Source organism: Vombatus ursinus, unplaced genomic scaffold (assembly GCF_900497805.2).
Source record: "Vombatus ursinus unplaced genomic scaffold, bare-nosed wombat genome assembly UNPS02009205.1, whole genome shotgun sequence".
NCBI lineage: Eukaryota > Metazoa > Chordata > Mammalia > Diprotodontia > Vombatidae > Vombatus > Vombatus ursinus.
This window is the reverse complement of record NW_020948983.1, coordinates 4,396,009-4,423,102: the sequence shown is the minus strand read 5'-3', so window position 1 is coordinate 4,423,102 and position 27,094 is coordinate 4,396,009. Positions and strand designations below refer to the sequence as shown.

General features: G+C 39.6%; 1 protein-coding gene across 3 annotated transcripts in view; it reads right to left on the bottom strand.

The window, feature by feature from the left end:
• Positions 1–27,094, bottom strand: part of GFRA1 (GDNF family receptor alpha 1) — a 299,658-nt gene that overhangs the window by 78,999 nt on the left and 193,565 nt on the right. For all 3 annotated transcript variants that reach the window (XM_027851809.1, XM_027851807.1, XM_027851808.1), the window contains one exon: positions 25,932–26,268. In XM_027851809.1, coding sequence (XP_027707610.1) covers positions 25,932–26,268 — 337 coding nt within the window. The remainder of the gene's footprint in view (positions 1–25,931; positions 26,269–27,094) is intronic.

The following is a 27,094-nucleotide window of genomic DNA, read 5'->3' as shown; positions in this document are numbered from 1 at the left end:
ATTGTCATAGAAGTCCATCCCCCAACTACAGTGGAAGGCAAAATTCGGGGCTCTGAAGCAAAGATTTCAAACAGCAACACTTAACCTTTTGCTAATTACAAATTATGCAAATCTCCACTCACCAGTCCCCCACCCCTTTCAAAGCAGAGAAGTACTTAGGCAGTGTTTACACCTGTAGTGAGGGAAGGAGGAAGCAGCTGGCAAAGGTTTCCAGGCTCTGACTCTAGCTTGCCCTTACCTTTTGAGTTTTCTCTTGCAAAAGAGAACTATGTGATAATAATGACATATTTATATAGAACTCCACACTTTCCAAAGTGCTGCAATGTCTATTTGCCTCACAATGTCTCAAGGTCAGGGGAATAAGGGATCCCAGATTTAGAGCTGGGAAAGACCCCTGAGTCCAATGCCCTTATTTTAAAGATGAGGAAATAGGCCTCAAGATTTAATGACTCACTCTAGTTCATACAGGTCATAAGTTGCAGAGTTAGGACACAATTCTAGATCAGAAAATTCCACATCTAGCACTTTGGGTTGCATCATTCTTTTCTCCTCCTATACAAAGGGCATGTGTTTTTTATTATTATTATTATTATTATTTTAATATTGTTACTCTCATTTTATAGAGTAGTAGAAGGAACGCTGGGAAGTTAAGCGACTTGTTTAAGGTCATGTAGCCTAAAGACTAGCTTGAAGAAATACATTTTTCCAAGGCTCCTGATTCTGGGCCCACTTCCCAGGACAAGCAGAGCTAGGGAAGAAGACAATCTTGACAGCAGAAATACCTTTCTCAACTTTTCAAACCAAGCAACGTCCAGTGATGTTATTAGTCGTCTGTCATAGAAGACAAGGGAAAGCCATTTTTTAAGCTGAATTCTTCCCTACCACTCACCTGACTCATGGAGTCAAAAGACATGAGTTTCCAGCCATTTTGAAACAACACTTTCACCGCCATGCTCCTTCTCCTCAGTCCCTCTCACTAGAATCTTGAACTCCGTCCCAGGGATGCTGAATCTAATACGGAAGCTTTCATCTTATGCTATCCAGGACCAGACCTCCATGTTCCTTTCTGGCCATTTGGAAACCATGTCCATTCCTCCCCTCTCTAGTTTCAGAGATCTCCTTTATGTATTATTGTCCTCTCACAATTTAATGAAAGCTCCAGTATCTCCAGCACTCAGAACACAGTACCTTAGCACATAGTAAATGCTTAATAGATGCTTTATCATTAATTAATTACCCTAATTCACTGATTAATTCATCAAATCTTACTTCTAACAGGTACTACTTTTGTGACCTTGGGAAAGTCACTTCACATCTTTGGGCCTTAAGTTTCCTTATCTGTAAAATAAAGGGGCCAGATTAGATTACGTATGAGGTCCCTTCCAGCTGTGACTATGTGATCCTAATTTGTAACAACAGATATTATTTTTATGCATTAATTTTGTGACTACTTTCTCCCACCCCACCTCAGTTAATAATAACCCTTGAGAAGCTTGAGGATCAACTGTCTATGAAATGGGTACCCAGATTTTGAGAGCTTTTTTTTTTAATTATTGTTCAGTTGTGTCCAACTCTTTGTGACCCCCATGGACCACAGCACACCAATACTGTCCATGGGGTTTTCTTGGCAAACAACAACAATGACTACTACCTGGGAATTTTGAGGCTTTAACTAGCTAAATGACAAAAACAATAATTCACATTTTCGTGATGCTGTAAAAGGTCTACAAAGAACGTTCTGTGAGCTCAGTAATGTGAATATTCCCTCTACTGATGAAGGTGACCAACCATCCATGTGAATTTTGTATAAGTCTTCTCATATATCTCCAAAAGAAGATCCACCCGATGTGCTAAATATTTATAAAACACTGTGAATTATTCCAACTGTGTTACTCAGATCTGTATGTCATCACTCACTTTAACCACATGACCACTCCACCTATTTTTCTGGGTCACATAAGCCTCTGGGAGTCAGTCAAGAAAAGTGGACAATGGGCAGGCCTCATTGTTTGGACAACCTGGGTTCAAGTTTGGTCTGGGACAAAGACCCTAGGCAATTCCTTTTACCTTTTAGGGTCCCACGGCAACCTTAGAGTGTCCCACTATAGTAGAGTATGGAAGGATATTCAGAGCACAGGGAAGTAGGCTGAACTTTGGACTCACAGGATCTGATTTTGAATCCTGGCTCTGCCCACTTCTCCCTCTATTTGCTACTTACTACCTATGTCTTTGGGCAGGTCCCTTAATCTCTCTGGGACTCAGTTTCTTTAGCTATAAAAAAGAGGGTTTTTCAAAAATTAATTATAATGATATGACAAAGTTACAGGCATGTTGCTGATCTGTAACAAGGAATGGAGTTTTCACACTGGGAGTTCCCGACACTAATGAAATGCAAGGTCTGAACCAAAACATGTTCCCTTTATAATGCTTCTTAATACCACTTCTTACATGCTAATCACTATTGGCAATATGTTGCAGCTTACTTATGCCTACACATAGAACTTTCCTTTGCTCACAAGTATGTATCTTTATATATAATTGTGGCATTTTATGACCTCTCTGATAGCATTCTATAGAATGTCTTAGTTATTTTCTCCAAAATTCTGAAGGCTTTTGTAAAAAGCCTCAAAGATTTCTTCAGGTAGGTAGTAGGAGACATACCTACAAACCTAACACTAAGACTTCTGGGTTGTTCTCCTGAGAGTTCTTCAGGTTCTGGGCCCCTAAACTTCTTATGAGATGACAACCATAGGTTTCAAAAGATGTAGGCACCATTCATTCAGTTAATTTTTTGCATACCTGCTATATCTAAAGCAATGTATGGGATACAAAGATATGCACCTACCTTTAAACATCATATAATTTACCAAAAAGAACTACACAGTCCCTCTGAGTGCTGGGTGTTATCACACCTAAAACTGCCAAGTGGGGAAGGAATAATGAACTGATCTTTAAGTGTAAAGATTAATACTGGAAGCAGAGCCAAGATGGCAGAGTAAAGGCAGAGACTCACCTGAGCTCTCTCCCAAACCCTCTAAATGTCTTTAAATAATGACTCTACACAAATTCTAGGGCGGCAGAACGCACAAAAAGACACAGTAAAACAATTTTCTAGACCAAGAAAACTTAGAAGATCAATAGGAAAGGTCTGTTGGACCAGAGAGAGAAAGGAGCACAGGCTAGCACAAGCTGTGTCAATGCAGACCAGACCTAGCAAACCAGGAACAGGCCTCAGGGTGACTTAATCAGTGGCAGCAGTGGTGGTTTCCAGATCTCTCAGCCCACAGACAGTAAGGGGATAGGGCAATGGGTCAGAAGGAGACTTACAAGGATCCCTCTGCTGGCACCATGGGCAGCATACCTTGCCCATACTTGAACCTAGGGTTGCAGTCCTGGCAGCAGAGCTTGTAGCCGCAGGGGTGCAGGGACCCTAGTCACAGTTCCAGGGTTGAAAAGAGTGCTTGTGGTCACTCACAAACCAGTGCACAGTACAGGAGAGTAGTAAACACACCTCTTCCTAGATTACACCAACTCGGAAAAGCCAAAAACTTACAGGTCCCCAGAATTACCTATGAAAACAGCTGCATAAAAAATCTGAAGCTTGGAAGCATGCCCCCTCCACTTGGGAAGCAGAGCCTCACTTTAGCATAGAATTAAAAGTCAAGAAACAGGCGGGAAAGTGAGCAAACAACAGAAAAAAAATTCTGACTATAAAATGTACTATGGTGACAAGGAAGATCAACACATACATTCAGAAGAAGATAACAAAGTCAAATTTCCTTCATCCAAAACCTCAAAGAAAAATATGAACTGGTCTCAGCGCCATGAAAGAGCTCAAAAAGAATTTGAAAAATCAAGTAAGAAAGATAGAAGAAAAACTGGGAAGAGAATTGAGAATGATGCAAGAAAATCATGCAGAAAGAGTCAATATCTTGGTAAAGGAGGCACAAAAACATACTGAAGAAAATAACACCTTACAAACAGAACAGTGCAAATGGTAAAAAAAAAAAAAAAAAAAAGGCACAAAAATACAATGAATAGAAAGATGCCTTGAAAAGCAGAATTGGCCAAATGGAAAAAAAAAGGCACAAAAATTCACTGAGAGAAGAACTCCTTAAAAAGTAGAACTGGGCAAATGGAAAAGCATGTACAAAAGCTCACTGTAGAAAATAATTCCTTAAAAGTTAGAATTGGGCAAATGGAAGCTAATGACTTCATGAGACATCAAGAAACAATTAAAATCAAAAGAATGAAAAAAAATAGAAGATAATGTGAAATATCTCATTGGAAAAACAACTGACCTAGAAAATAGATCCAGAAAAGATAATTTAAGAATTATTGGACTACCTGAAAGCCATGATAAAAAAAAAAAAAAAAAAAAGACATTATCAAGGAAAACTGCCCTGATATTCTAGACCTAGAAGATAAAATGGAAATCGAAAGAATCCACTGATTACCTCCTGAAAAAGATCCCTAAATGAAATCTCTCAGGAATATTATAGCCAAATTTCAGAGCTCCCAGATCAAGGAGAAAATACAGCAAGCAGACAAAAAGAAACAATTAAAATATCATGGAGCCATAGTCAGGATAACACAAGATTTAGCAGCTTCTACATTAAAGGACTGGAGGACTTGCAATATGATATTCCAGAGGGCAAAAAGAAGTAGGATTACAACCACAAATCACCTACCTAGAAAAACTGAGTATAATCCATCATGGAAAAAATGGACTTTCAATGAAATAGAGGACTTTCAAACATTCCTGATGAAAAGACTAGAGCTGAATAGAAAACTTGACTTTCAAACAGAAGATGCAAAAGAAGCATAAAAAGGTAAACAAGAAAGATAAATCATAAGGGATTCAATAAGGTTACACTGTTTATATTCCTACATGGGGAAATGATATTTATAAATCCTAAAAACTTTCTTATTATTAGGACAGTTAGAAGGAATACACACAGAAAGCAGAAGGGTGAGTCGAATGTGACGGTATGATTATCTAAAAAAAAAATAAGGGATGAGAAAGAAGAGTACACTGGGAGAAGGGGACATGGAGGAGTAGAATGGAATTTTATAGCAGAGGGAGAAATGGGGGGAAGTGGGGAGGGCTGCACATGAACCTTGATCTCATTGGAATTGGCTCAAAGAGGGAATGATACACACATTCAGTGAGGTGTAGAAATCCATCTTACCATACACAAGAAAGTAGGAAAGGAAGGAGAGAAGAAAAGGGGTGGGGAGAAACTGACAGAAGGTATGGCAGTTTGGAGGAGGTAAAAGTCAGAGGCAAAACACTTTTGAGAATGGACAGGGTAAAAGGAGAGAGAGGGTAGCATAAACAGGGAGAAAATAGGATGAAGGAAAGTACATAGTTGATAATCATTACTTTGAAAAAAATTTAGTTTCTTTAATAAAGACTTCATTTCTCAAACATATAGAAAACTGAGTCAAATTTATAGAAACAAGAGCCATTCTTCAACTGATAAATAGTTAAAAGGATATGCATAGGCAGTTTTCAGACAAAATAATCAAAGCTATCCATAGTCATATAAAAATGCCCTAAATCATTATTGATGAGAGAAATGAAAATTAAAACAACTCTAAGCTACTACCTCACACCTGTCATATTGGCTAATATGACAGAAAAGGAAAATGACAAATGTTGGAGAGGATGTGGGAAAATTAAAACACTAATGTACTACTGGTGAAATTGTATACTGATTCAACCATTCTAGAGAGCAATTTGGAACTACACCCCAGCCCTAGTAGGATATAAAACCATGCAAAGCCTTTGAGGAAGTAATACCACTACTAGATCTGTATCCTAAAGAGATAACAAACAAAATGGAAAAGGACTTATGTGTACAAAAATATTTATAGAAGCTCTTTTAGTGGTGGCAAAGAATTGGAAATTGAGGGAATGACCATCAATTGGGGAAAGGCTGAATAATTTGTTGTATATGATTGTGATGGAATACTATTGTGCTCTAAGAAATGATGAGCAGGATGCTCTCAGAAAATCATGGAAATACTTACATGAACTGATGCAAAGTGAAATGAGCAGAACCACGAAAACATTGCACACAGCAATAGCAAAATTGTATGATGAATTTACTTTGAATAACTTAGCTATTCTCAGCAATTCAATGATCCAAGACAATTCTGTAGGACTTATGATGAAAAGTGCTGTCCATCTCCAGAGGGGGGGAAAAAAACTGGTAAAGCCTGAACGCACATCAAAAATACATTTTCTTTACTTTCTTTATTTTCTTGGGGGGTTTTTGTCTGTGTTTTCTTTCACAGGATAAACTAAATGGAAATGTGTTTTGCATGACTACACTTGTATAACCTACATCAAATTGCCTGCCTTCTCAATGAGGGGGGATGGGAGGGAAGGAGAGAATTTGGAACTCAAAACTTTTTTTAAAAATGTTAAAATTGTTTTTTACATATAATTGGGAAGAAATAAAATATTAAATAACAAAAAAGATTAATACTAAGTGCTTTGTGATTTGTTGTTATTTGTTTGTTTTTAATAGACTTTGGCTCAAAATCACAACATTCTATAGCTTCCAATGCATAGAAGTTTGGTGTTAGCTTATATTATGGCTGATGCCTTATGTGTTAAAGATCCTTTACTGTCTGGTTTAAAATTTTTCTTCTCCAGATTCTTATCTGACAATAAGTTTGGGTCTACACCTGCAAAAAGAAATAGCGTACAGAGTCAAAAACATCCCTCTAAAAATTTGGCCTCCATTATTTGTGTATTATTGCAGGTGAGAGAACAGGGAGTGGGAAGAAGGCTAAATTCATGCCATCTCCTTGCTATGTACTCCGAAGATCAAAGGGAAGTTTCCAAATTTAGACCCACCTATCAGTTCACACCTATGTCCAGATGTCCTGGGGCATATCTGCTAGTTCTCCAACAGCAGCTGACGCATGGTAATATCTAATGTCTTTATCACCCATGCTTCTAAGGCATCTGTCATGTAAGCCAACTGATATAGCCAGTCAATAGTCCATCAATCAACAAGCACTTATTAAGTGCCAATTTATGTACCAGGCACTCTGCTAGGTATTAGGAATAGAAAGAAAAATAAAATCAGTATCCAGTACAGGATATCTTTATCAAGCTTACATGTGTGAGCTTTAGCTACTCATTGAAATAAAATGGAGAATTTCCCCAAATTGTGCCTTGCCTTAATAACAAAATTAATAACAATAAAAATAGCCAATAATAACATCAACCTTTAAGGTTTGTGAAGCACTTTACAAGTATCTCATTTAATTTTCACAACAACTTTGGGTGGTAGGTGGTAGTAATACCACCATTTTACAGATGAGGAAACTGAAGTAATGAGTGGTTAAGTGACTTGCCCAGGATCACATGGCTAGAAAGTGTCTGAGGCTGTTTGAACTTACTCCTGATCCAATACTCTAACCACCATACTACCTACTTGTCTCAAATGCAAATTTAAGATTTTTTTTTAGCAATGTAAGGGAGAGATGACTTTATTTTTTTTTCCTTTCTTTTTGTATGCCTCTTCAGAAGCTTATTACTCACAGGACTAACAGTATAAAAATCTTGTTGAAATTTGACCTTATGTTTTAAAGTAGTTAATTCTGTAAATGCTACCAGAATGATAACAATATCACAAGCATGCACATCTTTAAAAGACTCAAGGTCAGTTGCGTAAGGCCTAATAACTTTCTAGTGAGAACACCCCTTGTCAGATATTTGTATAAATCTTAAACTCATAACTTATTGGTGTTTTTTTTTTAATTTCAAAAACCAGCCTAAGTCAAACATTCCTTTAGAGTGGCAACAACTGATCAGAACTCTAACAGTGAAAGGGACCTCAAAGATCTTCTGATCCAACCCCTTCATTTTATAGGCAGAGTAGCTCAATTTGTGAGAAAGTGCCGTATAAGGCTGTATCCCACAAACTGAAAGTTGGAAGGACCCCAAAAAGTTCTCTGATTTTATTATTAAAACACTGCTTGACTATTTTTACCTTTCTTTTTTTCCTTCCTTCTCCTCTCTTCTTTTTCTTCTCTTCTCTGTCTCTGTCTCTGTCTCTCTCTCTCTTCACTTAAGGGTTTTACACATCAACCTGAAGTTCTGCCTGACTGAGCTAAATGTTACTTGGAAATCCTATGGACTGTTTGAAAAGTGAACTGTTGCATGTGAACATACTGTGAGAAGCTGCCTTTTAGAGCATGAAATGGAGCTGTGTAAATCAAGTCCCGATGGTTGATAAGCAGGTCTGAAGTGCCTAGCATAGCCAAGAAGCCCAAGCAGTGCTACATCTCTAATTACTTCTTTCTGGTTTCCAGTATTCTTTTTGGAAAGGTGATCTCACTTATTCCAACCGATCAGTCATCCAACACACTGACCCTTTGGACAATAATAGAAAGCCAAAGCCAGACTGCCACGAATCAAAAGGGCTTCTGTGCTTAGAGTTATTCTAACATAAGGTTAATCTAGACTCTCCATTCCTCCTCTAAGAATTCAAAACTGGGAAAGCTGACCCAAGTTTGGAGCGTATTGCCTCTCTTATATTCAAGAGCCTATAGGAATTAAAACAGAATTTACTTTAAAAAGACCAAAAAAAAAAAAAAAGGCATCACCAGGTTCAATTTCATTCAAGTCTTTCTTCCAGGAGAAATGTGTGGGAATGGCTGTACAAACCACTGACTAAGGCACAGACAACCAAAAGACAGGACTGAATTAACACAATCCTAATGGAAGACTTGACTCAGAACTTCCTAATTCTAGCACAGTGAATGTCATGAACCCAGCACTGCCTCTTGATTCATAATGGGCCGGATGCATTAATTATTCATATTCTAAAAACAAATGGGGCAGAAGTGAGGTGTAGGAGTAGTCAGTCACAGGATGACAATACCTATATCAATACTTCACAGTTGCAATGATCTTTGCATCCCTAAACACCCACGTTAAAAAGGAATCATACTGTGGAAGAACCAGCAAGTCATTTCACTGAGTCAGATGGATCTGAAAAGCCCATTTGTTTATTGTAACTATTTCCTGAGTACTGATCCAGCATCTACTCCCCTCCCCCAAAAAGGCCATTTGTTTATTGTAACTATTCACTGGGTTACTGACCCAGCAACTACCACTCTCACATGCCTCTTCCAACGGCTACCTTGTTCCCCACCCCAAACTCATACCCTCTTCAGCTGAAATACTGCAAAATAAACATGCCATGCTCTGGACCTATCACTCACGGTCTAATGTCTCTCAGTCAGTCTTTTGTCTATCAATCTTTGCATTCTTTGGGTTGGAAAAGTTCTTATAATGACACATGCTCCTAATGTCTCTTGGATTTTAAACTGTTGGACTCAAAGACATTATTTTTTTTTTCTTTCCCCTAATTGTACCAAGACAGAGATGGCAGCAGTTTACAGAACTAAGCAATGTGTCTATGATCATGCTGACATCTCCATTCTCCAGTTTTTCGTGTTTTAATGTAATGTTCTGTTCAGTGTCTATACAGTGCTGTGGGTGTTTAATAAATGGTAAGCAATAAGACTTTGGCCACAAAACCACCCACAAGTTTTAGAAGTACTTTTTTTAAAGCCCTTAAAAAATAAAGAAAAAGCCACTTTTTAAACTGAACCAAGGGAGGAGGAGGGAAAAAGAGGGCAGACATGTATACACTGACCTATTTCCCCCCACTTATTCTGAAAAATTATCCAAATAATTCCTTTCTTTCAAATGAGGAGGAAGAGCATCATTTGAAAAAGACAAGTAAGACTATGACTTGTGATTATCCCAGCTAATCTACTTTAACTCCTACCCAGTCATATTAAGAGTTTGAGAATGTATTAAATATTTTTAAATTAAAAAACTAAGTACTCATTAACACAAGGCTCAATTTAAGATTAAAAAAAAAGTTTGGTAATGTTAAGAGTTAGAATGAACCTTAAAGATCACCTCTCATGTTTAAGTGGGAAATTGTAAGCCTCATTCTCTCTTCCAGAATCATTGGAGTCCAGTGGCAAGACAGAAGGCAAAATGATTGGCGATGGCTTTGAATGCAGTAGATGACCTTGGCATCTTTGATATCTAACCAAGCTCTGAGCACTCCATAGCATCTGCTTCTGCCATCTTCATGGCCTATTGGAACAAACTGTTCACATTCACCTATTCCACTGGGGAAATCTTCACATGCTTGGGGTAGACATCCCCCTACCTCAACGACAGAGGTTTGAGGTACAGTCTGTCTGCCAAAATGGTTTTGCCAAAGTGTGGCTGCTGCATATACTACAGCTTCTTAGAGCCACAGGTTAGAGTTTCCAACCAAGGCTGGAAAGCAGCCCTGGAAAAAGCCTTGACATTCCTCACACCAGAGGTGCTAGTCTTCCCTAAACACCTATACACCCTTGCTTGGAGTAGAACCAGGACTAAAATCTAAGTTCTTAGAGAAGCATAGCTCTCTTACGCTAGGGTGATCCTACCATACTCTGACCTGATCATATCACACATGGAGTAGAGTACTGTGTTGAGTTTCAGGTGCAAATTTAGGTAAGGTGTTGATAAACTAAAAATCATAAGAATATCGATCTAGAGCTGGGGGTTCTTCAGGGGCCATTCAATCTAACACTCTCATTTTGCAGGGGAGGAATCAGAGTGACAGAGGCAGGATTTCAATGGGGCCATTCAGACAAAGGCTGGCAACATAATAAGGAACCTCTAGATTATGCCATATGAGGATGAATAGAAGGAAGAGAGTATGTTTGGCATAAAAAAGAGAAGACTTGGATAAGATATTTTATCTATGTAAGTATCTGAAAGGTTGTCAAGGGAAGAAGAATAAGACTTGTTTTGCTTAGCCCCAGAGAGTAGTAGGTCTAAGTTACAACTGGGCAGATTTAACCTTGATGTAAGAATTCCTAACAATGAGAGCTATCTACTGAAAAGGGTAATGGGCTGCTGAGTTGCATCAGGAGATAACGGGTTTATCTTCACTGGAAGTTCTTAAGCAAAAGCTGAATGACCACTTGTCAGGTATACTGGAGAAGGGATACTTTTTTTGTGTGTAGGTTGGTTGTGTTTAGATAACCTCTGAGATCCTTCCCAAGACTGCGGAGCCTATATATCATCTGTCCCCTCCACCAATGTTCTTTCTACGACACCATACTGAAAATTCTTTAGCGTTCTTGTACATTGCAGGGTAGTTTTTCTTGAATGCACGTTAAGTTTCCTGCATAATTAATGGCATTTGGAATTACACTGAAAATTCCCAGACTCCCAGTTGGGTAAGTAAGCGGCAACTGGACTTCAAAATCATTTGCTTTAGGGCACTGTGCATTGGTGGGGTGGGCAAAGAGTCATTAGCACTTTAAATGTTCTACACTCATTGGCTGCCCTTTCTAGAGTCAGGTTCCATGCTTCACTGCTCCGATATTAGCTCAGGTGAAATGAGACCTTGTGCTGGCTTCTGTAACAGGAGAGGTGGTGCCTCTGACCTCTCAGCATCTGAGTAGGGGGAGAGTACATTTTCTCGGACAAACCACCTTGGTGAAAAGAGGTAATCAATGGGCTAGTCAGCTGTAGCAACAGCAGATGCTACAATGCTCAAGGCTTCCAACTCTTCTCTGAGACAAACATTGCCTGAAGTCAATAGGAAATAATTAAGTACAGAGACAGGTTTCTCCTCCCTGAATATGAATGTCACATATAACAATACTAATGAGGTGGGGAGGGAAAAAATACATAATAAAATCTCTCTGGGTCACAAAGCTAGGGAGTGCTACAGTTACTAGGCCTAACAAGTCCTCACTCTAGGGGACTATGCTGTCAAGGGAACCTGATGAACAGCTGGTGTCAGCCAGCAAGTCCATGAAAGGTTGCCTCAGGGTCCAGACAAGGGCCACAACTCTATATGAACACACATTTTACTCTTCTTTCATTTCTCCTTAGTCTGTGTTCCCCACTTTCCTCTTCCCTCTCACACACTGAAGGCAAAGTTAAACCCCTCAGTAAATATTTGCTTGATGAATGAAGTATCCTTAAATAAAAACCTAACATGAAGTATCTCCTTTTCAATTAATTCAACAAGTATTTATTAAGTACCTGTGTCCTGGGCTCTATGATAAGTGCTGGGAATATAAAAAGAAAATGAAAAAAAAGTCAGCCCCTTAAAAAATGTGTGTTCTTATATTTTCAAGAAAGCAATGACTCCAATGTACCTTGAACTGTTTTGGTATTATTCTACCTACAGACAGGAGTTTAAGGCATATTCAACTTCTTGGTGAGATGACCAGAGCAAATGGAGGGGTTAAATAAACAGAATGCCATGCTCTGGTGAACAACGATATATTGTGCTCATCTGTGTTGTGAGTCAAGTTACAGCTTGTGGAATTTAGCAGAATATGATGAACAGAGTTCTCTCAGTTGTCAGTGGTCATGAATAGCATATGGATTTATGCAATCCACAGATGACACCCAAAATGTCTTTTATCAACCTCATCAGGAATATCAGGAATATCATTTGTCATTCCTTTTACTAAGGCCACTGACAAGCAAGAAATAATTGTTTTGACGGTTATCTTTCTAGCATATTGCCAGACACATAGTAGGTACTTAATAAATAAATACTAGTTGACTTACTACCTGCCTGATGGCTGGAGAAAAAGAAAAAAAAAAAGGAAAAGGAAAAAATTATCTCAGTACTTCATAATGGGCTCTCAGAACTGGCTGTCACTATAGATATCTTCAGTATTTTAAAAATTTGAGATGTCATGGATTTGAGTCTTTTTTCCATCAATGCATAGGATTGTAACTTTCACATTTTAATAAATGTGGTTTTCAGGAGTTTTTTTTTTTTTACAAAAATCATAATAATAATTAAACAATTATAGCTAGTGTGTATACACACATATATGGTATGATGTAGCTAGTATAGCTATACTATTAAAATGGAGTTGTAGCCCTTGTCTGGACCCTGAGGCAACGTTTCGTGGACTTACTGGCTGACACAAGCTGTTCATCAGGTTCCCTTGATATCATAGCCCCCTAGAGTGAGGACTTGTTAGATCTACATATGATTTTGTAGTTGCAGTTCTCCCTCAGCTTTGTGACCCAGAGAGATTTTATTTATAGCGAGTATAGCTGGTAAAACAAGTGTAAACATTTATATAATACTTAAAGGTTTGCAAAGTACTTTAAAAAATATTACATTGTTTTAAGCTCAAATTAACCCTGGAAAAGGTAGGTTATTTTTTAATTATTATCCCTATTATTATCCCCATTTTACAGATGAGGATACTAAAGCAGACAGAGGTAAGTGACTTGCCCAGGGTCACATAAGCTGTTAAGTATCTGAGGCTGAATATGAACTCAGGTTTTCCTGACTCCAGATACAGTGTTCTATCCAATGCTCTACCTAGCTGCCTCATATTTTGTTTAAAAAAAAAAAAAGCCATCATTTGATGGCCAGTCTTCAAGTGATGAGACTCCCTGCACTTAAACAAGGCTGGTCTTCATACAACAGATATACAACCTGTCACTGGGCCCACACCAAAAAACCGTTTCCTGCTTGGTGTGACCACGCAGAGAATGTACCATTCTGGCTGAAACCTCCAGAATAGAGGGTCACCCCCCTCCCAACCTCTTTGGGGAACTTTATGATCACTTTAGTCAAAGGCCAACACAAATCAGTAAGGGAGAAACCAACAAAAAGCCCCTCCTCTCAATCCTGCAACACATAAACTGTTGATTTGTTTGCAGATAGGACAGAGTCCAGTTTCACAGTTAAGGAATCCAAAGTCTGAAAAGATCCTGGATCCTGCAGGATGTTTCCCTTTATGAAATCGACTCCTGGGAATACAGCAAGCCATCATTTGAATGCTGGAATCTCTCTCACATGTGCAGTGGATACAAAAAGGGAAGCCGGCCAGAAATACACACAACTCAGGTGTTTTATGTTTATAATACCAAATGCCACTCCTCTATAGCCACAAACTCACTCCCTTTGGAGCTTCATTTTTAAAAAGAAAACCATGCCACTTTTGTTGCCGAGGCACAAAGAGGAGGGGAAACTCCACTCTCTGCTTTGGCTGTCTAAAATGAGGGCACAGCCAAACATGCTTCTGTGATTGTTTGGTATAAAAGCTACAGAGAACAATACAATTGCCTCTTTTAGTTATGTTCATATAATTAAAGAACTAATACAATTCATATTTTTCTTTCTTGAGAAAGCCTTGGACTGTGAATTAGGAGAACTATACAATCAGAGTATAGTTCATGTGTGAGCTGGCATAGCAGATAGAACAGGCACGAATGCCAGGAAGAAATAGCGGCCTGCCCTGACACATAATGGCTGTGTGACTGTGGACAAGGCACTTAACCTCTGATTCCTCCAGGAAATCCTCTGAGACTGTAAGTTGCAAAGAAAGTGCCAACCTATAATCGCAGAGTTTTCTCACCTGGGAATTCTATACCAATGAGATCGTAGGTTCTGTAATCCTCTCCGTCTATTTACAGAATATTAATTCAGTTAATTTGTTATTATGTTAGGTATTGGGAAGGAAAAAGGAAGGAAAGAAAGAAATATGTATTAAACATCTACTATGCACAAGGCAATATGCTAAGTGCTTTATAAATACCTCATCACAACAACCCTATTAATATCCCCATTTTACAGTTGAGAAAACTGAGGCAGGCAGAGTTTAAGCAACTTACATCACACAGCTACTAAGTAAGTATCTAATGCTGTATTTGAAGTCAGGTCTTCCTGACTCTAGGCCCAGTGTTATTCACTGTCCCATCTAGCTGCCTCCTATTCTTCCCCCTTTCCTTCTTTCCTTCCTTCCCTCCCTCTCTTTCTTTGTCCTACCGCCTCCTTCCCTCCCTCTGTTTCCTTCCTTCCTTTTTTCCCTTAATATTCATCCTCAACTCTTCACTCTCATGCGCCACAGTTAATAAGTCTTGTTGATTCTACCTCTATAATATTTCTGACATCCGCCCCTTCTCTCTCGTCATAGCACAACTACCCTCGTTCAGGCCATCAGGCCCTCTCACTTTCACTATTACAGATGCTTCCTAATTGGTCAGAATCCCTGCCTCTAGACTGTCCCCTCTCCAACCCCATCTACTACACAGGCACCAAATTTAGAAGCCTACGGTACTCCATTACTCAGGAGCTGCAAAAGTTCCCTACGGCCTCTTGCGGAATTCCTTTGTAATACGGCTCCAATAATATGTAACATGGCTCTTGTATGGATGATTATACATACTATGTTATATATATTATATATACATTATATATATGATCGACTACCTCATTCATCTTTCACATTCAAGCCAAAGTGGACGACATTCTCCATACATACGTTCCCTATTCTTCCTGTCTCCTTACCTTTCCACAGGTCATCTCTTATTCCTAAAAGCACCTCCACCTCCCTACAAGGGTCAGTTCACGTGAAAGAGATTCTTCTTACACACACACACACACACACACACACACACACACACATCCCTTGAGGGCCGGACTGTTTCATTTTTTTCTTTCTACCTCCAGCACCCACAAAGGCTCCAGTTACTGAGCAAACAGATGCTCAACAAATGCTCGATGAATTGAAATGACTTCCCCAAGTTCGTCATTTGACAGTGGCAAAGTCAATACTAGAACATAGATTTTCCAACTCCAAATTCAATACTTTTTCATTAGCTTAAAGTCCTAAGAGTTTCAATACCAGAACTAATATTTTTTAACCTTTTAAAAACTCTTTATATCCTAAGATAGAAATGATTATTTATTTCCCAGGCTTAGTTATGACCCTTCTTCCTCAAATCTGACCTGACCACTTCTTCCAGTTACTAGTAATTTCTACCTACAAGTCCAATTGACTGTGAATGCATTTCTGGGGAACAAAGGCATGTCTGGCAGTTGCAACCTCAGGGAACCAGAGCCACCTAAATGGAACCTGTTCTTTGGCTAAGCCTATAGAAATAGTGTCGCAGATGAAAGCCATTACTTTTTCTGCCTTATTTTAAAGAATGTAACATCAGCATCTCTTCTCAGAAATACAAATAAAAACTCACTAAACGCCAAGAAACCTGATGGTAACAAAAATGGATCAAAAGTATAATTTTATGCATTCTGCTTTTTTCAACTCTTATCACTGATGTAATAGGGAAATAATTCGGTCTCCGCACTTATATATCTGGGGAAAGAGTGAAAGGGGGGAAAAAATTACTCCATTCCTTCACAATGGAGCACCTTGGAGAAGGGGATGTAGAAACACAATGACCTTGGCCTTCCTGTGTTGGAAGATAGATTATTTCCACTCCCTGCAATTTTGGTAATCTCTGGCTGATCACTTTTATCTCCAGGGCACAAGGCAGTAGGAATACAGCCATAGGAAAATCTACAACATTCTGACCAATGAATAGTTGTGTGACTTAGGGCAAATAAAATGAATTTGAACTGGGTGATTTCTTAAATCCCTTCAAAGTCTCATGTTATAAAGAGGCAGCTAAGTGATGCTGAGCATTAAAATACCTGGACCTGAAGTCAGGAAGATCCAAGCTCAAATCTTGCCTCTTAGGTTTATCAGCTGTGTGACACTGGGGAAGTCACTCACCCTCTCTGCCTCAGTTTCCTCATCTATATAATGGGGATAATAATAATACCTACTTCTCAGGGTTTTTGAGAGAATAAAATGAGATATTTGTAAAGCACTTTGAAAACCTTAAATGACTATATGAATAACAACTCTTATTATATAATTCTGATCTTTATAAATTAAGGTGATTAATATTTAAAACATAACAGGCCTGCCTTCTTATTTCTTTATTACCTTCTGTAAGAGGTCACCTCTAAGGCAGTCTCCTAATAACCTTTCTCCTTTGAAGAAAAAGAACTTCACTTCTTTCTTCCTTCTTCTTCATGATCTTAATCATTCCTTTAACACTGAGGAAAATCAAGAACTAATCACGGACTGATATCTACAAGAGGGCTGGTTTTTGTTTGTTTGTTTGTTTTGTTTTGTTTTTAATGAAAGGGTTAAGACCCTCCAACACCAGGCATCATCTGCCTACATGGACCAGATGACCCAGAGTAAATGCAAATGCAGCATAGGATGAATTTTTCCCATTTTGTCTTAGAGCCCAGAGTGGTGAGAAATGAGATTAGTGAAATTGTGGGCAAGTGAGAGAATGGGTGTGAAAGATGAAGTAGGAAATCTGTCCCTGGGTAATCCTAGGGTGGGAGAAGGCTGTGAACACTGAGAAAACATGACATAGCAAATCACAGCCCTATCTCTTTAGCTATGGACTTCTAGCAGCCAGAGACAAATGGCTTCCCATCCCTCCTTTGCCAGAAGAAAAGATAAAGAAAGAGATACAAGATGACAAGATAGTGCACATTGTTAATGGCTCCCACTTGATTCATAGTTCAGGCCACCACAAAACCTGAGACAATCTGAGCTTCTGTCAACTGCTTAGATAGTACCACAGGGCCACATATCAAAGAGTATCAACCAGTATGGCAGCACCCTTTACAAAATGCCTCTGCCAACATGAAGGATGCTTCCTACCACTTGTTGCAATCAGAGGGGAAAGCAAGTCATTTTAGATGTCACTGACCTCCCTCCTTCTCTCCCTTTCTCTCTCTCCTTCCGCAATGACTCAATGAATATACTACACAAGGAAGTAAAGCAGGTTTGCAACAGGGAGCCTCAGTAACAGCCAGCATTGCAGGTAGGTGGCCTTTAAAAGAAGTCATTCAGCGCAATGATTGCATTTCCAAAGATACCCTTGTAAGCCTTTGAAATAAAAACTGCTCAAATGAACTGGAAAATGTTTTACTTGTATTTCCTTATATTCCTGAACCTTTGCTTCCATGGTTCAAAAGTTTGCATTGTCTAATTGCTGATTTCCATTCATGAATGCATCAGTGTAAAATAAAATTAACTGCCAAATTAATCTACCCATCTAGTTTTAAGCATTAATTATCTTCTGAGCTGTTTTCTCTTGTGTTTGCTGCATGTTCAGACAAGTAGAGATTTGGTGATACATACATCCCGTTTTCCCCCCAGTCGTTCTTTTCATCATTTGTCTTAGTGTGTGAAATTGCATAGGCTAGTAGAGAGAATACTTGGTTCCAAAGTACCCACAGTTCACAGGGTACAATGGAATGAATCTATGATTAAATTGCATACCTTTTAAATGTGTGTGAACACTTTGAGGCCATTAGGTCACTGAAGGAGTAATTTACTAGTAGATCTCCTAAAGTGGTGCCCTAATAACTCTAAACCATTCAGTTCTTACAAAAGAAAAACACTTTATTTCTCAAAGCACTTCTCTAAGTATTCCGGCCTGTCATTGTGGGTAAAGAGCCAGTAGTCTTTGAGTTAAGAAAGCCTCGTTTTCCTGGTTTTGACCCTAACAAACTGTACCACCTAAGGAACAATGGCCTCTTTGCTATTCCTCAAAATAGATACTCCATATCTCAGTTTGGAACATTTTCTCTGGAAGCTCCCTAGGCCTAGAGGGCTGTCCCTCCTTATCTCTTTGTATTGGTTTCCCTTTTAGTCCCACCTAAAATCCCATCTTCTATGAGAAGGCTTTCCTAACCCTTATTTTAGTCCCCTTTTAATTATTTCCTACTTATCCTACAAATAACTTATTTGTACTATTCCTTGTCTCCCCCCTCCCACCCTGCCCCACTCTGCACTCCCCCCTTGTCTATTAGATATAAGCTCCATGAGGGCAAGGAATATCTTTTGTCTCTTTCTGTATCCCCAGAGTTTAGTACATAGTAGGCACTAGTTAGATATTTATTGACTACTCACCAGGGCAGGGCCACCTGAGGCCTGGAGGTCACATGTGGCCCTCTAGGTCCTCAAGTGCTGCCCTTTGACTAAATCCCCAGGCCTCAGAGGGCAAGTCACTTTGCCTCTCTCTGAGACCAGTTTTCTCCTCTATAAAATGGGAGGAAAGGGGTCAACAACAATAATACTCAATTCAGCAAGTGCTTAACAACTGCTTATTGATTGACTAATATATGCACGACATCTCTAAGGCCCCTTTGGCTCTGATACGTGGATGAGCCATATCACAGTGAAAAAGAAGCCTGGAGGAGGCAGGGCAGAGATATCAGTTTTAAATTTTCATGAGGAGAAAAATGCATCAGGAGTAGTAAGGTAGCTTCCTTTAATTAGAGCCCAATTCTGACATCCTATAAGGATGGAATCATGGGAAGTGAAAGAATGACAGAAGGGAAACACTGCTTTAGGGATAAACTGAGAGCCTTTTAAATTCAATCTCTGCCCTTCTATTAAGGCTATGCAGTTTGCTTTTCCTTCAAACAACTCAAAGCAGAAAAGCTTCTTTATTAGGTCTCCACAGCCACCCAAGAGAACTGGAACCCAAAACCAAAAGAAGGCTTCTCATCTGTTTGAACATGCAAGGCAGAAAAGCCAGGTTTTGCAGAGTCTCTGTCAGCTCACAGGGGAAAAGAAGTCTTGATGGAACCTAGGGAAAACCATGAGACATGGGGAGTTATGAGAAGAGCTTTGATAGTGACTAGTGGGGAATGCTGGATAGAACATTTCAAACTCCAAGCTTTCTAAGAATATAGTTTTTAGCAGTGATTTCCTCCCTCATCATCTCTTCCCCTTTGAGATATTAAAAAAAAAAAGCAAGCTTTAAATCATGTGCCTCTGAGAGATGTGAGAGTGAGAGTGGATGTAACGTGAAACCAGCAAACATACTAGTCTTCAGCTAGTGCCAGCTGTTACTCTGGGCAGTCATAATAGCAACCGTCTCCCCAAGATGAATTGTGAAGTGATGGAAGAAAAAGCATAAAATTAAGGAAGAAATTAATGAAACCCAGAGAAAGAAAACACCATTAACCAACCTAGCAGCGTACATTTTACGGCAGCTGACAAAGAGGTAATCAGAAGTAATAAGTCCAAGCTTCTTTCTGTGACAACAGTAGAGGCTAAGCTACAGGACACTGGGGGCAGTGCCAAAGAGGAGATCTCTAATTCACCTTCCCAGGAAATCATTTAGACAGGGTGTAAAAGTCATCAATCAAAGAGAGACAAATTAACTTAGTAGGATGCTAACAGCCTTCGAGGATCAAGAAAGATTTCCAATTATCCTCAGTTTTCTGTCTTGGTGCCAGAAATGCGAGCAAGTACACCAGCCCAAACCCTGAACTCCCAATCACAAGCCTACATGCTACCCGTTGGCCTTAGATGACAGTACATGTTGCTCACATTTTAAGTGCCACTGTAAAGACTATTCAGTAATAGGCTAACAGATAATACTAATGCTGTTATCCTTAATAAACAAATTAATATAACTGAGCCCAATCGTGGGAGATGTACTTCAAAGTGTCTGTCCAGTAGAAGGGAGGGAAGAGTACTGTTGCTGTCCATATACTCGCTCTTTTGCCTAAGGGTACACACGCATGAGATGGCCAGGTTGAGTGCAAGACTATGTCCAAAGTACAAAAACGGATCACATATAAAGCTCAAACATGTGACTTTCCCCTCTTTAGAATTCTTATCCAGCACACTAGACTTAGCAGCCAGGGCTAAATTCATCTCACTGAGAGAGACTCTTATTGATGAGAACCTAGGAAACCAAAGTTGTCTTTATAGTTGAGGAGTGCCCAAAGGGATGCTTTATAGATGCCTCCCAAGTTTCCTTCTTATCCTGAAATACAGGCATTCCAACCTTATCCCTTCAGAACTTTCAGAATCAAGTCCAGTGCTAAAAATGAAATGAGGAAAATAGGAAGTTTTTTCTTGAGAGATGCCCCACAAAGTTATGGGATTTCGCAGCTGAATTCTTGTCTTGCACCATCAAAGATTCTCCCGTAAGAAGTTACTATTCTTAAAAATCCATTACATTGTAAGCTCCTTGAGGGCAGGGCCTGTCTTTTGCTTCTTTTTGTATCCCCAGCACTTACGCCTGGCATATAACAAGTGCTTAATAAATGTTTATCAAATTGAAAAAAGAACCTCCTCTAAGATCTACATGCTGGCCGCCATGTCCTAAGTACCAGATGAATACTTCCTATTGGGCATCTATGTTGAAGCTATTCCTCCAAAGGCTACCTTATCCCAGCTTCCCATACAAACCACCACAGAGTTACACCATTGTGATGAGTGTTGGGCAGGAAAGGGAAAGGAGACCTTCTCAAATGGGGTCAAGCATCAGGTCTAGTATTGGGAAGAAAGAAGTCTGCTCTCTACTCCATGGCGCTAATACAGTCTCATAGGAGAATAAATAAATTCACTATTTTGAAGAGTAAACTCGTGTGAGGGAAAGCCTTTGGGCACAGTAGGTGAAATGATCCTGCCAGATTATTAGGGTAGGAGGCACTAGTATATTGATAATGCTGTATGTCCATGAAATACATGTTAGTGTAATTGCTATGACATCATGTAGCCTTTAGGTTTTATCTACCAGAAGAATGTATGAGGCAGCGTTAATGACTCATTATTCTTTGGGGCCGGGGTGGGGTGAGGGAGGAGAATAACTATGCCTTTAACATTGGATAAAGGTGCTGTCAGGTACATGAGGGTTAGCCAATAGTAGGAAGCCAAGGACAGCCCCATGTGGCTGCCAGGTTTAAAACTACAGAATAAGTTACATGGGTTGTTAACCCTTCTTTTTTTTTTTTTTTTTTTTTTTTGGTTATGGACTCCGATGAAGGCTGTGGACCCTTTGTCATGATAATAGGATCACAAAGGAAACTAAGTATATTGAAACATAATTATTAAATCATTTTGAAGAAGAACAAGAAAACCAAGTTTGCAGACCCCAGGTTAACAATCCCTGCCCTAGCATGAGGAACCACGAAGTAAAGGAATTCTAGGTTCTAGGCTCAGAGGGGCCTGGAATGAAGAGAGGTCACAATGGCTTATAACTGCATGGCATTGGCAGGAAATTGTTATTAACTAGATCATAATGGCAAAAAGAGTTGAAAGACCCGGCCTATAGAATCTGCTTCAGGGAAATAGTTAAACCTCAGATGAGGGGAGAGAATGAACAGCTTTTGACAGAGCAGGGGTATAGCTTTAGGAATCTGAGAAGGAAGTTTTGTTTTTTGTTTTTTCGTTTGATTTTTTTTTTTTTGTGGGGGTAGGGGGAGGAGGGAGGATAGGCTTCCTAGGACACAGCAAGTGAAAGAATAAGACAATGGATTTATTAGAGAGGGTGGGAGAAAGCTGGCACTTAGTCCTTCCCACCTCCACACCCCACCCCTATACTGAGGAATGGGGAAGCAGATTCCAGAGGCCTAGAAATAGAAGGCCTGACTAGCCAATCCCACAGTCATAGAACTAAAACTGATTTAATATTAAGGCTCAGAGCAAGGTCTTCTCAGGCAGCAGGAAGCTAAGTAGAGAAGATTAAATGTCCTGAAGCTCACGCTGGAGAACAGAACTAAGACCCTTTGGAGAATGCAAAACCATTAACTTTGTCTTATAACTGATGTCCTCCTTTCATCCAATGTTCCCCTATAGTGCTTCATAGTAAATTACTTGTAATAACCCAAGAAGTTGGCATGCTAATACCAGGGAGCCAGGGCAGAGGTGGAAGTAAAAGAGGTCCTGAAAGGAGTCCAAAGGCCCCGGTAAGCTAGATATATCGGTGGCAGCTAGAAAACTGATGAGTGAAGCAAACCCAAACCTGACTTCAAGGTAGAAAAAAAGAGCCATATACAGGGGGTGCGAAAATGGGCTTATACCCTAGGGTACTACAGATATCTGCCAGGATGCAGAAAACCCCAAGTTCATAAGACAACATAATGGAAGAGAAACATGTCCACAAAAGATCAGCCTAGTTCTGTAAGAAGAGCCAAATGAGTCTGGGCCTTCCAAATCCTGTCTGCTACCCCCAATGAAGGTGCACAGGGGTTAGGGAGCTTCCCCTGAACTCTGTTGGACATTTAAAAGCCTCCAGAACCAGACTCCAACTTTGTCTAGCTTTTTTTTTGCACACTCTATAGTCCAGTCAAACTGGAATTCTTGGACTCATGATATTTCATCTCCTGTCTCTGTTTTTTGTATAGGCTGTCCCCCAGACCTTGAATACACTCTCTTAGTCTCTGCTTCTTATAATTTCCTATAGAATTTAGAATTCCTATAGAAATCACATCCTAGAGGAGGGCTTTTCCTGGCAGCTTCCCTCTGATCTCAGGTCCCATTACCTCATCAAATGAGATGACATATATAAAGCCTATTGCAAGTCTTAAAATGCTACAAAAGTACATACTAGCTGTTACCACTATTATTATTAAGTATTCTGGATATAATTGTTGTACATGTTGCTTCCCTAATAGAATCTAGGTTCTTGGGGGCAGAGACTGATTCTTTTTGTCTCAGTAACCTCATCACCTCCCACAGTACCTGCCACACATCAATAAATGGTTGTTGATTGATTGTGCTATGCCTTATGTCAAGTATGGCCCTAACATCCCAAACCCATCCCATCCTATCCTTATTGCTCATATTAAGGGGTTTAAGTATCATCCAGCTGGGAGATTTGGTACCTAGGGCACTCAAGACAGCATCCTGTCAGAGGAGTAGAAAGGTCTAACCATATAGGTTTGGGATCTGAGGTTAGAATAGGTTTCCTGTTTAATCCCCTTCACATAACTTTCTAATGCTTTCCTGATCCTAGCTCCTACAGGTATTTCACTGCTTTCCTGGTCCCCAGCTGTCATTGATTGGCCGACAATAGGTCCCAGCCCAAGCCTCATCGTTTGGGTTCTGATGGCTTAGAACCCTGAGCCAGAAACCCTAAGTATCTTCCTCTCCCTGATAGATTTTTTTTTGACTAGGTATGACTGCCTCACTTTTACCTAGCCTCAATCACTTAATGGACATTATCTCAGTCAAACTGAGACATGGGAAAGACCTTAACTTAGAAAGGCCAAGATCTCCCACTGATGTATATCTTGCCACTGGACCCAGATGACTCTGGAGGAGACAGTGAGGCTGGTGACTCTGCACAGCCCTCCCTCACTTAAATCCAATTCACTTGCAAGTCATAGCATCTCCTTTGTGATGCTATGGTCCTCTTGGAGACTGAAGGACAAACAATAACCCCAATAGCCCCAATAGTTGTGGTCTTCTAATTACTATCTATCTGTGATTCATAGGTTGGTATTGGCCAAAAGCCTCAGCTTCCACAAGCCACTCAGGGTGAGATCCCCTCATTTTTTCATACCAAGGCTGGCAAAACATTCACAGCTCTACCATAGGCAGGTCCCGCTGACTGACCTAGGGTATTGGGAATTTTAGAAACTAGGGTAAGATTGTTGCTCAGATACCTGTCCTCTCCCCAAACCAATAACAAAAGTCTTCCCACATGTTTTATCTTCCTACTTTATGAATCATGTAACACAGCTGCCTCTATTTTTAAAAAAATTGAATAAATATGCTCTTACTGTAGATTTTGAAGCAATTGTATAACTAAAGTGTGTACAGACTTTCTTAGTTAACAAAGTCCATCAGAGCTAGTCAAGGAAAGAGTAAGTCCCAACATAGTCAATGCCTAGAAATTACATTGCAGAAAAACCTCCTCAAAGGAGAAACGCAACTCACTCTGAATTTATCAGAATTTTTCCATACTCAGATTTTAGAACGAGGACACAAACCACAACAAAGTATCTCATATTAGCTTTAGCTAAGACACACACATTTATTCTTTTTCTTTCAGCATATTAATATGCTGGGCACCTTCTGCCCAATCATCTCTACTTTCACTGTATACCATATTTGTACAATGAGACACTATCTTTAGAATGGTCACCACTGCAACAAAAGCTCAATCACCAAAGAAAGCTTTGACTCTGTTGACTCTCCTGACTAGGACCAGAAAGTACACCAATAATATTTTAGAGGGATTTTCAAAGAGAGTTAAAATGCAAAGAAATTTCTGATTAATGTGTGTGCCTGAAAACTCAATTAACCAGAGATAATAAGATTTTAGAGTTCATCTAAATCATGACTACCACCCAATCCTGTCTCATTTTACATACAGACCAGGATGATGTACCGAATGAAAAGAAATTGGAAGAAAAAAGTCCCAAGCTAGATCCTAAACTTCTCACCATACTGATGAATAGAGAAACAGCTTCCAATACCCTGGAGAAGTTATGACTAGCCAAAAATCAAACAAGATTTCAACCGAAGCTCTTTTGACACCAAATCCAGGGCTCATTACATTACAGCATACTTCATGAAGTTGGAAGGGACTGACTGCATGAGCCCCTCTGTCTCCCAACTTGGGCTAGGGGATCTGCTAAGTATTCTGGGAGAGACAACTGTCTATTCCCTAGAGACAGATGTACTTCGGTTTTTCTTTGTAGTCTGTTTCAGTATTTATCACCCAATGGGGTGGAGAGGGGCAGGACATAGGGTGTGTGTTGAAGATTTCTTTCCTAAGTCAGTCAAAACGTCTCTTGCATTTAATATATTAGCTTGGTACCACTGATGAGGATTCAGTGCTCAAAATGTTTTCCATAGCATCAGTGAGGAAATTCAAAAGTACTTTTGCCCTCTCCACTCTCCAGGTAACAAGACATTCTTATTAAAAACAGTGATTTCAGGGAAGCCCAGAAAAAGACATATTTCCTTTTAATTTTGCTCATGAAGCTATTCTCTATGTTTGTTTGTTCCTGATGTTCAGATATTCTCAACGTGTGAATGCAAAAGGTTTCTGGAGAAACATGTGCTAGAACCAGAAGCTGTTTTTTGTTTTAATTTTTTTTTTATTCTATTAGATAGCAAATAGTGTTTTGGGTTTCTTTCTTCCCTCTGACTGTCCCTTACCCCAGTGGAAATACTGAAAACTGAACCTCAGCCATGTGAGTAACTCCAAAAGGTTTTCCGGGCCACCTCATTAATCACCCCACTGTCAACTCTCTTACCTGCAGATGTAATTCGTCTTGCAGGAATCCTGCAAATTCAAACAGTTTGGCTTCTCCTTTTCCTCATAAGAACACAGAGGCACAATGGTCTGCCGTCTTCTCTCTGTGCAGGCTATGTCCTGGCAGGAGCAGAAGAGCATCCCATAGCTATGCTTGGGGGGAACCTTGTCAAAAAACTGCCGCAGGGCCTTGTGGCACTTCCTCCTGTTGCAGACTTCATTGGTCAGGCTGGTGGTGCAAGGGGTGATGTACGCTGATCGGTACTTCTTGCAGGTGTCATTGAGGTTGCAGGCTTTAGCAGCATCCAGGCAGTTGTTCCCCTTTGAAATAGTCTCCACTGGAAAAGGAAGAGAAGGAAGAAAGAAAAAAAACTTGCCATGATTGTACTTGAGGTTTTCTGTTTACTTCATTTTAATTGGGATCTTGCCCTTTCTTTGGAAATGCTCAAAACTCGGATCAACCTTTCTCTTTCCCAGGCTAATAACTTAACAACTTAATGACAAAGAGGAAGTGTTAGGAATATAAATACTGGTGACCGAGGGTGATTTAAAAAGATGGTCATACTACTGTATTTGGATAGATTGAAAGACTCTGCAATTGCAATGTACCAAATGGGCCAGACCCAACCCAGTCATGTTGGGTCAGTGCACCCCACCCTTCCTTACTCTGCTGCCCCCAAACAAAAGAGACTTAGAGCTCTATCACAGAACTAGAGTCAGAGTCTAACAACAAGGGGGCAAAGAGTAGAGGAAGTTGGTAACTCCTGGTTTGTAAACTGAAACTGTGATAAAATCAAAAGCAACAAATTACATACTTGTTCATTATACAGTATATAAAATGATAAGCAGAATGAGAGTATAATTGCCATGCAATCTTCCAGAAATGTAATTATGTAATAAATGCATATAGTACATGCTAATTACTATATGATTACAGAGTAATTACATGGTTATTTGAGCCCAGAAGACACAATATTATGCCAGGCTTTCTCTCTACACATGACAAAATGCCTCCTATAAAACTGTTGTATAGTTCTAAGTCACAGGACATTGGTACAGTACAGTAATAAGTTATGTGAAAGTTTACAAAGAACCATCATGGCTACAGGGGACACACACACACACACACACACACACACACACACACACACACACACACACACA